The sequence below is a fragment of the Saccopteryx leptura genome, chromosome 6, assembly GCF_036850995.1.
Source record: "Saccopteryx leptura isolate mSacLep1 chromosome 6, mSacLep1_pri_phased_curated, whole genome shotgun sequence".
NCBI lineage: Eukaryota > Metazoa > Chordata > Mammalia > Chiroptera > Emballonuridae > Saccopteryx > Saccopteryx leptura.
Window position 1 is genome coordinate 31,807,318 of NC_089508.1, and position 12,687 is coordinate 31,820,004.

The 12,687-nt window shown below is 41.8% G+C and overlaps 1 protein-coding gene across 1 annotated transcript in view; it reads right to left on the minus strand.

Moving 5' to 3' along the window:
- Nucleotides 1–12,687, minus strand: part of SLC39A9 (solute carrier family 39 member 9) — a 62,727-nt gene continuing 50,040 nt past the window's right edge. Inside the window, exons 4-7 of the mRNA XM_066388391.1 lie at nt 9,033–9,101; nt 7,833–7,918; nt 6,809–6,943; nt 1–3,989 (exon numbers count right to left, since the gene is read on the minus strand). Coding sequence (XP_066244488.1) covers nt 3,759–3,989; nt 6,809–6,943; nt 7,833–7,918; nt 9,033–9,101 — 521 coding nt within the window. The 3' untranslated portion in view covers nt 1–3,758. The remainder of the gene's footprint in view (nt 3,990–6,808; nt 6,944–7,832; nt 7,919–9,032; nt 9,102–12,687) is intronic.

A 12,687-nucleotide genomic window follows, 5' to 3' on the forward strand; every position in this document is an offset into this window, starting at 1 on the left:
TATGCACTAATAAAAATTTAATATCTGAAAACAAATCCAAAAACAGCAAAAAAATTGTTTAACCATTCACAACTAGAGTGGAAAGAGACAAAACTATAAGGCAGCCATCCATGGAATGATTTCATGTTTACAAAAGGATCCAGAAAATGGGACGTTTAAAATCACTGTTCAGGCTACTGAGCCAGGGAACTGCAGTGTTCTCTCACGAGACTTCCAACTTGCCAGAAGATGCTATCAGAAAAAAAGATGAAAGCCGATCTCTTTATGTTAGGCCCAGGATATCTAGAAAATTGCTAATGGTTGTCTTGTCCATTCCTACAAGTCACAATTTCCCTCAGGTCCCCTGAGGGGAATCTAGATGTCTCAGGTACAAAGGGGCCAAGTCACTGGTTTTAATTTCAAAGCATCTCCAACACTGCTCTTTGGGTGATGCAAACCATTCTGTATTGAGCAGCAATACTTGAATGCAAGGCAGGTACCCCTGTGGAACACCCACAGGGTTCTCACCTGGCACTGTAGCAGTTTTTGGATGAATCTGGTCATCATTCTCTATCTCCCAAGGCGCCCTGCGGCGCCCTAGGCAGGCACATTATTTGAGGGCTTGTGCTGCTGACACACAGTTCCCGTGTTCAGAACCTAGCTACCATGTCTAAGGGGCTTGATACACCCCATGCTGGTGTGTCCTCCTAGTTCTAGTCCTTGAAAAAGAGAAAAACCAGGCAGTGACACTTAGTAGTAGGCCAGTAAAAAAACCACAATTATACTTTTCTCCTTTCTACAAATAACTAACCACTCAAAATGGCCACCTCTCTCTTTTTTCTAAAGATGATTCAAAATATAGGAACAGGGCTGACTCAGCTGATTTGACTAGGCTTGGGAAATAAAAAGGTGACTTGGGGTGTGGTGGGCAGAGAGAACACATAGCCTCTGTAGATGGTACCATTTCTAACTCTATATCCCAGTGTAGAACTTTTGCCTAAACAAAAGAAATCTGGCAACAGCTTGCACAGGAAAGCCACCAGAACTGGAACATCACTGCTCTGGGGAAACAGGGACCGAGCAGCTACTCACTGGAGAACAGGAGAGGGGGGTGGATCAGTAGTACTTTTCGACTTAATCTGCTATAAGAGGGTACTTGGAATCTGAAGAAAGTCTATCCCTACCAAGGAAAGGTAATCAAATTGCAATTAACTTTGGCTATGAGGAAGGAAGGACTATTCTTGTCATCATCAATTGCATCTTTGGTAGCCAATAATTCCATCTGTAATCATGGCAGCCACTTAAGTATCACAAATATTTCCAAGTGTGTGAGAGCATTAAGGCATCCACATCTGAGGAGGCAGTTTTAAACAAGACAAAAATGGAACTGAAATATGCCAGTAAGTGACCATGGATGTGGCCTCTCCTGGGACACTGCCCTCCATGAGTAAGGTCTTCCCCCCGGAAGGGAGGCCTCTGCCATGCTGCTCGGTTCCCTGCTGCCCGAAGATGCATTTGAGCCCTATATGGTTAGTATGGCTATTTCTATCAGCTGACCAGGAGAGAAATTAGTAGTTCCTGAGGCAGCAGCTTTAAAATGTGGGAAAGCCCACAGCTTCAGAGAGCTGACAGGCCTTGAAAGGTTTGCCTATTAATGTGAGGTCCAGAGAGAAAGGCAAATTTGGAAGTTAGATGGTTCAATCCTTGCCGAGTTCAAGGCCTTAACCAGCAAGATATTCTAGCCAAACTTTTAAGCGTGATGGCAAGGCACTGCTGAAAGAGGCTTTGGCCAGCGGAACAAATTTCTTATCATTGCACATAACAATATGATAGAAAGTGCTACTATCCAAACCAGACACTAAAATGTGCTATTCATTAACAAAGTAAATATCCAGGGAGAATCAAGGCAACCATGTCATTTTGAAGAACCAGGTGAAAACCCGTGACTCTCATAAATCAGTATTGTTATCAGGAAAGTTACTTCAACTTTCCATACTGTAGTTTTTGTTGGTTTTAATATTGTAGGTAATCGTTGTCAAAGACTATACAAAGCCTAATCCTATTTATGCTACTTTGGTCTACAGCCAGCAGAGGGCTCACAAGTTCTATTTCCGCAGCTGCTGACCCAGTGACAGACAAATCTAGGAAGGAAATAAAGAAATCATAGGCATGCTGGCATATGTGTCATATAAAACATTTTACAAACTCCTAAATCCAACTGCCCTGAAGAAAATAGTCTGGTTCCCTCTTTATGTAATATATTTTGAAATGGTACAGAAAATCAAAATAAATAATACAGTATTTTACACTTATTTGATAATATAAAGTTTACAAGGATATTGGCAAATACGGAAAAATCATCCCAGTTTGTTAAACATTTTTACTATCTCAATTGTTTAAGTTACCAGAATATTAGTGATTGTGTCATCTCACCTATGAGGAAGTTCTATTTTAAAGGCTTAACAAAGCTGCAGTTGACGCAAAGGAACTTCATTAAAGGGAATAAGGAATAGAAACAATATTGCAGCTCAAGTGGTTGTCTTGCTGAGACTTAACTCACACAAATAGTAACATCGCCAGGAGCAGTAAGCAGCACATTATAAGGAGGAGGGACGGGAGGGAAGAGTAGGAGAAAAGCATGGAAAAGCTGAAGAGACAAAGACATGATTTCAGTAAGCTTTAAATGAACAGGCAAGCACTTCCCATTTGTGATGCATCTTGACTTTTGTCACTGCTATAGGTGCTTAGGTGACACAGACCTGGCACCCCCCAAGAGACACCAAGGATTTTGCCAGAGGGACTGTTGGTCTGCTAAGATAAATACTTAAGAAAAAAAGGACAACATAGGTTTTGGTAATCTTACTTTTAAAAAGGTTATTACAAAGATGTCAGTATCTTTCCAAAATCACTTAAAATTTAACACCACTTAATTTCCAAAGATACTTTGGGATCTGACTGTTCTTGAAGGAACGCCGAGGCCTGAACCTACTAGAACTTGGCTCCTCATAAGAATGTGTTAGAGGCAGGTGTTCTGCAAAGGAGAACTTGAAAAGAAATGCTACGAAATACTAGTCACCCCTTTAGAAGATAGTCCACCTCTGTTGCTCCATGTGGCGGAATGGAAGGCTGTCCTCAAAGAGGCATGTGCAGAAGGAGGTGTTCAAGTCCTCCCGACATCCCCTTTTCAGTGGATATCTCTCGAGTATAAAGTCAACTTTCAATGTGTCTTGCCATCATTTTTCTGACTTTAGCCCCAAATTAACTACAGTTATCTTTAGCATCTAAGACAGCTGGCACTATGACCTTCTATCAAGGCATGTGGCATAGATGCTAAAGCACCAGTCTTACATGGTGAGAACCATGTTAAAAATCAATGGATAAAGTGGCACAGCCTCTAAACTAAGAGATTTAGCTTAATTACAGAACACTGTACTGTCATAATTACTATTTCATTGTGAATATGAAGTTCTCCACTTTTCCTTAAAACTGAATTCCATCTTCCCTGAGAATAGGGTTAAGAGAAACATCAAAACTCAAAAATGTCCAGGGCCCTTTAAAAGACAACACAGTGGAATGTCTATATCCAGTCACAACGTGTTGTTTCTACTCTAAAAGCCTTCTGTTTCTCCAGGTTTTAATCTCACCTCCCTCTGGACTCTAGGAATACAGGTGGAGATGGGCAAGGTGAGACAAGAGACTGAGAAAGTGAGCAGCTGTCACGTGTCGGCTGTTCTCACTGGATGGCAAACAGCCACGGACCGAGGCCGGAACCTGAACATTTAATGCTGGTGTTCTATTGACAGGACGAGTGGGATGAGGCAACCCAGAACCAGGGCTGCCACCTCCAGGCGGCTGAGGCCTCGCCCTCCAGCGGCATCGGGTTTGTGACTATGCCCCATTCCTCCCACCTCAGGGAGGACATGTACTGTGGCAACATAAAGAAATGTCCCGGCAGAGAAAAGCATGGCCACTCCAGTGGCGTTGACTTCTGAAAGGGCTTCTTTACTGCTCTGTGAATTCAAAAAGAGAGAAGAAAAGTTAAGTATAATTCAGGGCCAGGAAGAAGTCCCACTCAAAAAACACTCAATATTCACAACTAGTGCTACTTGTGAAATTGGGGACATCTTGAGATCAGAGCAATTTTATGCTATTTATAGGAAGCACCCAAATAAGACACTATTGGTGATGTACACACCTGCTTTTCCAAACTTCAAGTCTGGTTGAACAGGTTTGGCCTATATTATTTATAAGATGGAATCAACAGCATTATTGAAATAGATATTAAATTTCACCCATTCATTCATTTAGGCTACTAATATTTCACAAATACTGCCTGCATACTAGGCTGTAGGCCAGGTGTTCGAGATACAGTGGTAATCAAGAGGCATACATGTCCTTACAGAGCCTAGAAACATCTCATTATCTAATTTCAGCTTTTCTATTAAAAAGTAGACTATGGACTGAGACAATTAATTAAAAAAAAAATTTTTTTTTTGTATTTTTCTAAAGCTGGAAATGGGGAGAGACAGTCAGACAGACTCCCATATGCGCCCGACCAGAATCCACCCGGCACGCCCACCAGGGTTGACGCTCTGCCCACCAGGGGGGATGCTCTGCCCCTCCGGGGCGTTGCTCTGCCGAGACCAGAGCCACTCTAGCGCCTGGGGCAGAGGCCAAGGAGCCGTCCCCAGCGCCTGGGTCATCTTTGCTCCAATGGAGCCTTGGCTGCGGGAGGGGAAGAGAGAGACAGAGAGGAAGGAGGGGGTGGGGGTGGAGAAGCAAATGGGCGCTTCTCCTATGTGCCCTGGCCGGGAATCGAACCTGGGTCCCCCGCACGCCAGGCTGACGCTCTACCGCTGAGCCAACCGGCCAGGGCCTAATTAAAATTTTAAGAAAAGATCATGCTGCCTGACCAGGCGGTGGCGCAGTTGATAAAGCATTGGACTTGGACGCAGAGGATCCAGGTTCAAAACCCCAAGGCCACTGACTTCAGTGCAGGCTTATCTGGCTTGAGCACAGGCTCACCAGCTTGAGCGCAGGGTCACTGACTTGAGCGTGGGATCATAGACATGACACCATGGTCGCTGGCTTGAGCCCAAAGGTTGCTGGCTTGAGCAAGGGGTCACTCACTCTGCTGTAGCCCGAGGTCAAGACACATATGAGAAAGTAATCAACAAACAACTAAGGTGCCGCAACAAAGAATTGATGCTTCTCATCTCTCTCCCTTCCTCTCTGTCCCAATATAATGTCCCTTTTTCTAACTCTGTCTCTATTAAAAGAAAAAGAAAAAGATCATGCCATAAATGTAGCTCCATGCCTCCAGAATTATCCTAAATTCCTGTCAAAAGTTCTAAAAACTTATACTGATCAATGAAGTGATGAAGCACTATTTTAAAAGGAACTATATATTGTTCATTGACTAAAAAAAGGTAAGACTCTTCAGGTGAACAGGAAGGTTTTATAGCACCTTATTTGTTGGCAATCCAGATCAACACACTCTTTATTAACAAGAACTTAACCATTCTTTAACCATCTCACTTCTCATATGTTCCTTTTAATACAAGTTTTACTATATCAAATATGAATCAAATGACAGAAGAATTAATAATCTTCAGAGAGAGTATGGGGAGAAAGCAGTTCCCATGAACCAGCCCTGAGTCATTTTGATTCTAAAATTTTCCTCCTATTGCCTGCCCGTTGACATTTAAGTAAAATGGGAGGGTTGCTACTAAGAACTACAGCCCTAGTAGACTGAATTATAAGGCATGGAAAAGTCCATCTTGAACAACAGGGTCTGAGCTGACAAAGGACACGCCACTTTGGGTCTGAAACTACATTCAGTACAGTGATAACCAGATATTTACTTATTTATAATATAAGTATAGTAGGGGTACAATATTATTTTAGTCTCAGGTGTACAAAATAGTGATTCAACATTTATATACCTTACACTGTGATCACCTCACCAAATCTAGTAATCAATCATCTGTCACTGGGCAAACTTATTACACTATTATTGACTATATAATCTCCCTCACCTTTTTCTTCCCAACTCCCAGCCCTTTCCCTCTGGCAACCATCAGTTTGAGCTCTGTTTCTATGAATCTTTTTGTTGTTGTTTTTTTTGTTTGTTTTGTTTTTTTAGGTTCCAAAGAACTAGATACTTAATATTCATCGATATGAAAGCTGGGAGTAGAAGAATCTGAGTCTTGGCTGAAGGGAGACATCACTGCACACCCCTACTATTCTCAAAGCTGCGGCATGCTTGTCACTCACACTTTCTGTGCCTACTTAAACATTAAATATGTATTGTGACTTATGTATCTGTCCAATAAAATTAGCATATCTGGTTGGGTTTAAGTTATATTTTTATTTTTAGAAATTTTTATTGATTTTCTTTTTAGAGAGAAAGAGAAAGAGACATTGTCTTGTTGTTCCACTTATTTATACATTCATTGGTTGAGTTGTGTATGTGCCCTGACCAGGGTTGAACCGACAACCTTGGCATGTAAGGATGATGCTCTAATCAACTGAGCTACCTGGCCAGGGCTTAAGTTATATTATTGTAAAGATCATATATTTGAACAAATAGTTTTGGAACTGATGGAAAAATGTTTACAAATTAATGAATTAAGGAAATGCTCTAAATTTATGAAAAGGATTGACTTGGAATTAAGACATTTACCTTGTACAGGTTTTTGCTCCTAATTTTAGCATTAGCTTGAGGAGATAATTTCATTAAAAACTCAACATGAGAGACTGTAAGTTCTAGCAGCTCACAGAGGAATCAGACTGTTGTCTAGACAGGCCAGGAACAAGTCAGACTTACCTTACTTAGTCCTAAGAACGTCACCATAGACATTACTGGCGCTGCCAATGCAAAGACCAGCAAGTGCTTTCTGATTCGGTTTCGCTCCAGGCCAGCATGCATCAAGAACGAAACTAGCCCAAAAGCAGCCGGTGCCTAGAAAAGAAATAGTATCCTTTGTTACTCCAGAAGTGTAGATTGCTTCTATATTAAGAAAGACATCTCATTTGACCAAATTTTCATACAAAAAACAAACAAACCCCAAGCATAGTACCAAGACTGACTCTGCCTTTTAGGAATTAATGTCCTAGGCTAAGAAAATATCCTATTTGTAAGTGTCAGTGTGAATGTGAGTGTATGTGTGTGTATGTATGTTTCTTGGATAGCAGGAAAAGAGACAGTCAAGAAAAAAGTGTAGCCTGACCAGGTGGTGGCGCAGTGGATAGAGCGTCGGACTGGGATGCAGAAGGACCAAGGTTCGAGACCCGAGGTCGCCAGCTTGAGCGCGGGCTCATCTGGCTTGAGCAAAGAGCTCACCAGCTTGGACCCAAGGTCGCTGGCTCCAGCAGGGGGTTACTCGGTCTGCTGAAGGCCCACGGTCAAGGCACATGTGAGAAAGCAATCAATGAACAACTAAGAAGTCGCAACGCGCAACAAGAAACTGATGATTGATGCTTCTCATCTCTCTCCGTTCCTGTCTGTCTGTCCCTGTCTATCTCTGCCTCTGTAAAAAAAAAAAAAAAAGAAAAAAAGAAAAAAGTGTAAAAAAAAAATTTATAAACAAAAATTACTATGAAATACAGAAATCTGTAGAGAATTTAATAGTTTGTATGACCATAAAAAATAAAACCCTTTCTACTTATAAAAGTTTAAGAAAATGACAGCCCAAAAAAACCCCCAGCTATGGCAGACTTATTCAATTCGCTAAAATGAATAGCAATCTTGAAAATAACTAAATTCTCCATTCTAGAAAAACATTAATGATCAGAGAAATTTTAATTATGAATATATTCAATATTAAATCTTACAGCAAAGTTTTGCTTACCTTATGTAGCATTATTGCCACAAATACAATTAACTGGACACTAGTCTGTGAAGTGGAAGCTGCTGCTCCTAATGCAACACCATCAGCTAAATTTGAAAGAGGCAAAACATAAAACATTATGAATAACAACAACACTGTAACCGTGTAGTGGTTGACTGTGTGGGCTGCAGAGTCAAACAGAGCTGGATTTGACTCTGGGTAGGCTACTTAACATTTCTGAACCTTAGCCTTCTCATCCCTTAAATGGGTTCAGTAAAGTATATATTTTAGGGTTTTCATTAGGGCTACATGAGATAACATATGTAAAGAGCTCAGCACCTGGCCCAGAATATTTAATATGTTGGCTATTCCTGTTGATGCTATTGGAAAAAGTATGATGCTCAAAAAATCCACTGAAATCAAATTGTAATAACAGAAATATCAAGGAATGTCAAAGGAAGCATCTCTGCAGCTTGCAGATGGAAAAACAAAGATGCAGGATCTTCCTCAGAGTTGAGTTATACATAATAAGTAAGGGGTGCTTGAATAGATGAATTTTTTGTTGGAAAAGCATCTGATACTAGAAAGGTCCAGATAATAGTGTGCCATCTTTCAGTCACTGCCACTGACAGATTCCTGCTATGGGATTGGTTTTGGGTTATGATTCTAAGGCATTCCCCATCAGCAATGCCGAGATTTCTGCCCTCTACTGCCCAGCTGTGCCTCAGCTGACACTTTGGGTATATACTGGGCAGTAGAACTGCTCAGTAGAAAGGTGCTGAGGCTCTTTTTGAGATGAAATTCTTGAGCAGAGATCAGCAAACTTTTTGTAAAAGGCCAGATAGGAAATTTTAGGGTTTACAGGCCTTTTGGTCTCTTGCTACTCTACTCTGCCATTACTGTATGAAAGCAGTCACAGTGATATGTAAACACGCGGCTATGGCTTTGTTCCAATAAAACTTTATGTATGGACACTGAAGTTTGAATTTTAGGTAATATTCATGTGCCATGGAATAAGCTTCTTTTTTAACCTTTAAAAAATATAAAAACCATTCTTAACTTGTAGACCAGACACTGAGTAACCAGGGCTGGGGCTTGTGCTGGAGGACTTCATTAAGCAACCCTCCCCCTGAAGGCCAGCCCAAGAGTGGTTCCTGTGGATGGTCCCTGTGATGCACACACCAGCCCCCCGCTGACAACAGGGAAGGAGCGGTTCCCTACCTGCAGCGTGCACGACTAGACCCAGCGTGGTGGTGATTTTGGAATTGCTGGGCCTTGCTGTTTCTGGATCTGAGGTAAAAATAAGCAAGGCAGCCATTAATGAAGCAAAAACTGTTAGATCACTGACCTGGGAGTAGGAGAAGCCTTTGAAAACTCTTGAAGTAGATTATTTTTCTCACTACTGTCTTTTTTCTTCTGCTTCAAACACTTAGAAGTTGCCCCTGCCCTGAAGAGGTGGAAAGGAGGAAACTCTTCATTGGACTCAGCTAACTCCCAGTGCTGACTGCTAAAAGCAGTAAAAATAGATAACCCACCTCCCAAAAGGAACTTACCCTGTTTCAAGTGTTGACTTCCCTTCAGAATCTACCTGCTTTAGGACACTCTCCTGTGTCTATAGGTAGTTGTTTTAAAATTTCTGTCCAGAGCTTAAAGTTATCTGTAGGGAGGTTGGCCTGACAGGAACTTACTTGCCCACACCAAAAGCAGAACGCTAATGCCATTAATTTTGATCATCTAGTCAAGGTAATGTTTGACTTCTTCATTCAGTTACTTCTTTTTCCCTTGCAACTAAAAAGCAAATCAAAATGTACGCCCTAGATATAAAATTCATGATTTTTGCCTGAGCCGATTTTTACTATGAAGGTTATAAAAAATGATGATTTTCCAACTCCAGCAATCTTTCTACATTTACCTGCTGGCATTCAGCATTCTACTGTGAGCGAATACCCTTCCTTCTCCTTTTACTTTCTCCCTCCCCGCCCCACACCCCTACCTACCTACCGCCACCCCTCAGCTGGGTTCACCTGTCCCCATTTTTTCAATGCTTTATGCCTCTTTACTACTCTTCATTGTTGTGGTGCCCTAGTCTTTCATCTGGCCAGTGGGAGCCCTTTCAAGCTGGTTCACGTATCCTTTGACATGTTTACAACTTCTTCCTGTTTTTTTTGAGCACTTAGATGTTCCAAACTCATTTTGTACCTACCTTACTCCTGTGTCCTAGAATTAGCCATTTCTCTGAAGAGTCCTAATATGCTCATGCTAGTGGGGTCTCTTTCCTTCTATGCCCTCCCTGCAGACAGAGCTAGGAGACACATACACATACATACACATATACATACCTATACACACACAAGTTTTGGAAATCATGAATCTAATCACTCCAATTCTAACCCATCCTTAAGAAGAGTTCTTTCTTGCTTTCCTCCATTCCATATTTGTATATCCCTTCTTCTACAGTGAGAATTCTGGTCCTACCAACATCAACACAGTACTCATTTGCTCAATCATATAATATATCTGCAACAGTTCTAGAATTCTTTTGCCCATACCGTTACAAGAAGCAAAGCCTACTAAAAAGAGTTCACTATTTATCCTTCTTCCTCAACTCCCCCCAAGACTGAAGACACAGACAAATACTACATTCATAAGTTACTTGAGTTATTTTTCAAATCCATCCAGAATGATGGTTACTCATTTAAAATACAGTTCCTCTGTTTCAATTATCTCCCCCCTCCTTGTTGATTTCATTCTATTTATTTTTAACATGGAGAATATTAACAAGTTTCCAAAAGTTAAACCTGTATTAAAAGGCATGCCCGGCCCTGGCCGGTTGGCTCAGCGGTAGAGCGTCGGCCTGGCGTGCAGGAGTCCCAGGTTCGATTCCCGGCCAGGGCACACAGGAGAAGCGCCCATCTGCTTCTCCACCCCTCCCCCTCTCCTTCCTCTTTGTCTCTCTCTTCCCCTCCCGCAGCCAAGGCTCCATTGGAGCAGTGTTTGCCCAGGCGCTGAGGATGGCTCTATGGCCTCTGCCTCAGGCGCTAGAATTGCTCTGGTTGCAACAGAGCGATGCCCCAAGATGGGCAGAGCATCGCCCCCTGGTGGGCATGCTGGGTGGATCCCGGTCAGGTGCATGCGGGAGTCTGTCTGACTGCCTCCCCGTTTCCAGCTTCGGAAAAATGAAAAAAAAGAAGAAAACAAAAAAAGGCATGCCCAAGACAATGTCATACCCTCCTAAAACCCTTCTGCCCTGTCATCCCTCAACTCCACCCCACCCCTTACAAGTAACCATCTGTGTCTTCTAGCTGATCCTTTTCTTTTTAAAAAAATAAACATACATATTCTTATGTTCCTTTCTTTCTTACACAAAATACAGTAAAATATAGAAGGAAATTTACATTTTTGCTTTTTTTATTTGCTTATTATCTCCTAGAAATTTCTCCCTATCAGTTCATAATCTGATTCCTCGTTCTTTTTCATAGTTATAGACTTCCATTATATGTACACAACATCACATTTCATTCAAATAAATCTCCATGACTAGACATTTAAGTGGTTTTACAATAATAAATAGTGTTGCACTGAATAATCTTGTGCATAAGTATTTTCAAATTGGAGTCTGTCTTCCAGAGTAAATTCCTAAAATGGGAATTTGGGGTAAATTCATCTGTGAGATACTGCCAAACCCCCCCTCACAGGGGCTGTACCACTCTGCTTTCCACAGCAAAGGTGAGAGCCTCTGCTTCACTGCAGCTCTGCCAGTAAACGCATTGTCAAGCTTTTGAATTTCTGCCAGACAGATGAGAAATGGTATCTCAGCAGAGTTTTGATTTGCATTCTTCTTATTTAAGTGAAAGCAAACATCTTTTCATCTGCTTAATGACCATTTTTAAAAAAATTGTATTTACTGATTTTTAGAGAGAAGAGAGAGAGAGAAAGAGAGAGAGAGAGAGAGAGAAGGGGAGAAGCAGGAAGCATCAACTCATAGTAGTTGCTTGGCCAGGCAAGCCCAGTGTTTAGAACCAGTGACCTCAGCATTCCAGGTTGATGCTTTATCCACTGAGCCACCACAGGTCAGGCTTAAGGACCATTTTTATATCTTTTTATGAACTATCTGTTTAAGTCTTTCACCTGCTTTTCTATAGTTCTTTTTAGACCAAGGAATCTTAACCTGGGGTCCACAGAGGAGAACACAGGTAGAATGCATGAATGACTGTGACCTTAACTGGGGGAGAGATATATATATATATATATCATATATATTTTGAGAGGAGGGGAAATACACAGATTCCTGCATGCTCACCGACTGATGGGATCCAGCTGGCAACCCCCTTGAGGCTGATGCTTGAATCAGCCCAGCTATCCTCAGCATCTGTGGCTGACATTTGGACCAACCATACCAACTGAGCTATCATCAGTGCCCAGGGCTGTCCCTCAAACCAACTGAGCCACTGGTTGCAAGAGGGGAAGAGGGAGAGAAGGGGGGGAGGGAAGCAGATGGTCGTTTCTCAAGTGTGCCCGGGCTGGGGATCGAACCCAGGACGTCAGCATGCTGAGCTAACGCTCCATCCACTAAACAACCAGCCAGGGCAAAAAATATTTTCATGCTTTTACTAACATCTAACCAAAAACTAACATTTCCTTTAATTATGAATGTATACAATAAACCACAAATAACATTTGCACTATCATTTAATTGACAGAACTCAGATAATTTCATACTATTTTAGTTATTGAAGATATCTATATTTTTTTTTTTTTTTTTTCTTTTCATTTTTCTGAAGCTGGAAACAGGGAGAGACAGTCAGACAGACTCCCGCATGCGCCCGACCGGGATCCACCCGGCACACCCACCAGGGGCGACGCTCTGCCCACCAGG